The sequence below is a fragment of the Tubulanus polymorphus genome, chromosome 1 (assembly GCF_964204645.1).
Source record: "Tubulanus polymorphus chromosome 1, tnTubPoly1.2, whole genome shotgun sequence".
In the NCBI taxonomy this organism is placed as follows: Eukaryota; Metazoa; Nemertea; class Palaeonemertea; order Tubulaniformes; family Tubulanidae; genus Tubulanus; species Tubulanus polymorphus.
The window spans coordinates 7,821,851-7,824,420 of NC_134025.1; the positions used below are offsets into that span (position 1 = coordinate 7,821,851).

Genomic DNA, 2,570 nt, shown 5'->3' on the forward strand with positions numbered 1-2,570 from the left:
ACTTGGACCGTTTGTTCTTTACTTCATAATTCAGAGCATTTTATAATTTGTTGATGTTTATTTTGAAGAGGAGCCTATTGTATGGTAGATTCATGTTGTTAGACCATCAAATCATTGCCAATTTAGCCATTTACTAAACACAGTTTCCGGTCTCATAGTATTAAATTCATATCATTTATTATCTCGATTGTCAGCTTCCACACAAAATCATCGGATTTGTCAAAGATGGCCGATTTTGAATGAATGCGTTTTGTGAGGTCGGGAAGATTAGAGGTCATCAAGTATGAAACGCCAATAAAAGGCCCGCATTTTAGCTGTCGTCATACATTCGTGCTAATCTACTCGTCGAAGAAGGTTTTAGATATATTCCTAGATTCCATCGTCATAAAACGTGCTGTGCTCCTGTATATACTTGCTGGCAATTTTTTCGTCTCTAGTGAGGTAGGTCCTAGGGTCTAGTTGTATATGCAAATTTGGAAAACTTTATTCAATGAAATCTCAATTTGTCACAAGAGATTTATTATGATGAAACTAGAACATTAAGACACCGCAGATCTGTTCGATATATATGATCGTTTTATTGACCCGATATCAACATAACAGGTTTGATAATTTCTTGACCACATGAGATAATATATTCTAGGATCAATGTGTTGGCGTGTGACGTTACACGATAAACTATATAAACAAGAGCTACGACGTTTATAGGCTTACACCATTCTAATCGTTCTGCGCAACAAGTAACGTTACAGAAGATAAATTTGTATTTCATTTGCAGTTTCCTGAAAGATGGCGTCTGCAGCTTTAGTGTTTGGATTCCTTATGATTTGCCTAGTTAGCGTCAACGCCAATCCAATAGAAGAGAAGAAGCAATCCTCAGAAGAGGAAGGTAAAATAACTTTCATCACGTGATAATTAGTGTGTGGATACTATTTGGATACTATTCTATATGATTTTAAAACTAGCCAAGAAATAAATCCATGAATTGTTTTAAAGGATTACTGAGCAGGAACTATAGTATTTATCTATTCTCTCAAAGATAATTCATTCATTGCAATAGTGATAAAAGGCTCTGAGTGTTAACTTTATATTTGCCGTAAGACTTGGAAGTAAAAATCTTGGGCGAATCCGGGATCGATGTCTCCCATTTAACTTTCTCATGTATTTTTTAATCGTTCTTCCAGGATGTAGAAACCTCAAGGGAGAAAAACGAGAGGAAGGCGACTCTTGGTATGAGAAAAACCTGTTAGTTCAGTGTACGTGCGACCGTTTCGAAGATTTCATGGGAGGACAAAGTGGTAACGCGGAAACAAAACTAACAAGGCGTTGCCTTACATTCGGTAAGATTCTGTACCATTAATCACGAGAACGACCATCAAAATATCACCAAAGTTCACCTCGAGGACAGCGCTATCTTTGGTGGCGTGAATATCAATTTAAACAAACGTCAAATTTACCATGACCAAAGTAACACGATTGTTAACTAGTGGCCACGGGGTCAAGTACCTACGTAATCGTACTTCTTGAGAGAATATTTTATATAAGAATTCACGATTATGTCGATTGAAGCATTTTCGATTTCGCTCTTTTTCAGGTTGTCGCCTCCCAGAAACTGATGAGATAGTAAGGGGACACTCCACGAGGACCACGGAAGATGGCAAAGTCAAATGCCGATGTATACGCGGACAGGACCCCAAGCTAATGGATGGATACACTATGTGGTATTGGAAATGTAACAGTTCAGATGTATACTGGACCAATCCACCGTACTAACTATACAGTTCAATCTAACTATTTTGTCCAACAACGATCAGTCACGCAGAAGTAAATATTCTTTTTGTGAATGCGTCATTTGTAGTTCAAGTCAGGAATTACTTTTTGTAATTATCGAACATTCTGAAATTACCTTCTACCTAATTTTTTAAAGTATTCCTTCGGTAGCTTTTTCTGTACGTGTATACACCATGATATTAGATTTTAATGATTTTGTGCTGATTTTAAACACGCATTTTAATGATTTATCGACATCAATGATATTAGTGAAAAAAACTATTTTTCTACTTCATTTATGGCAGTATATTTTAGGGGTTGTAAATATATATCATTGTACATACGTATTTTCGATTTCAAGGTCCGAATCTTGTAATTTATCTGTAACATAATTGTCAAACTGTCAATAAAGTAAATAATTCATGAAGACACTTCGCATGTTGTTTAACTAGAATCGTAAATCAGTTGATTTATTCATTAATCACTCGAGGAAATTCTGATCACGACGACCCGAGAACAATAAACCATTTTACAGTTGCTAGCCGCCATTTTGTTAGGGTACTTTTGTCCCGTATTGTTGGGTAATTTTTTTCTCTTTTTTAAAAACTATCCGTGATGTGTATTGTATCATATTTCATCTGTCGATGGATGGATTTTGACAACTTCAGCAACATTCAAACCGCGTGAATCTCTAGTTTTCAGTTATGTAAAAATCATTTCTCAAATTTACAACAATGCGACATTAGAGCGATATAAAAATCGGTGGTCAGTTTTTGCCGTGCGCATAGAAATCCAGGGTA

The 2,570-nt window shown here is 36.0% G+C and overlaps 1 protein-coding gene across 1 annotated transcript; it reads left to right on the plus strand.

The window, feature by feature from the left end:
* Positions 1 to 337: 337 nt before the first annotated feature.
* On the plus strand, positions 338 to 2,190 carry LOC141914904 (uncharacterized). Its single transcript, XM_074806244.1, has 4 exons — positions 338 to 441; positions 779 to 889; positions 1,185 to 1,340; positions 1,595 to 2,190. The coding sequence occupies exons 2-4, from the start codon at positions 790 to 792 to the stop codon at positions 1,771 to 1,773; spliced, it is 435 nt and encodes a 144-aa protein (XP_074662345.1). The 5' UTR covers positions 338 to 441; positions 779 to 789; the 3' UTR covers positions 1,774 to 2,190.
* The last annotated feature ends 380 nt before the right edge of the window (positions 2,191 to 2,570 follow it).

Excerpts from the sequence above, each read along its gene's own strand:
- LOC141914904 (XM_074806244.1), top strand. The coding sequence starts at position 790 with ATGGCGTCTGCAGCTTTAGTGTTTGGATTCCTTATGATTTGCCTAGTT. Across the intron at positions 890-1,184 it reads GCAATCCTCAGAAGAGGAAG|GATGTAGAAACCTCAAGGGA; the intron begins GTAAAATAACTT and ends TCGTTCTTCCAG. Across the intron at positions 1,341-1,594 it reads AAGGCGTTGCCTTACATTCG|GTTGTCGCCTCCCAGAAACT; the intron begins GTAAGATTCTGT and ends GCTCTTTTTCAG.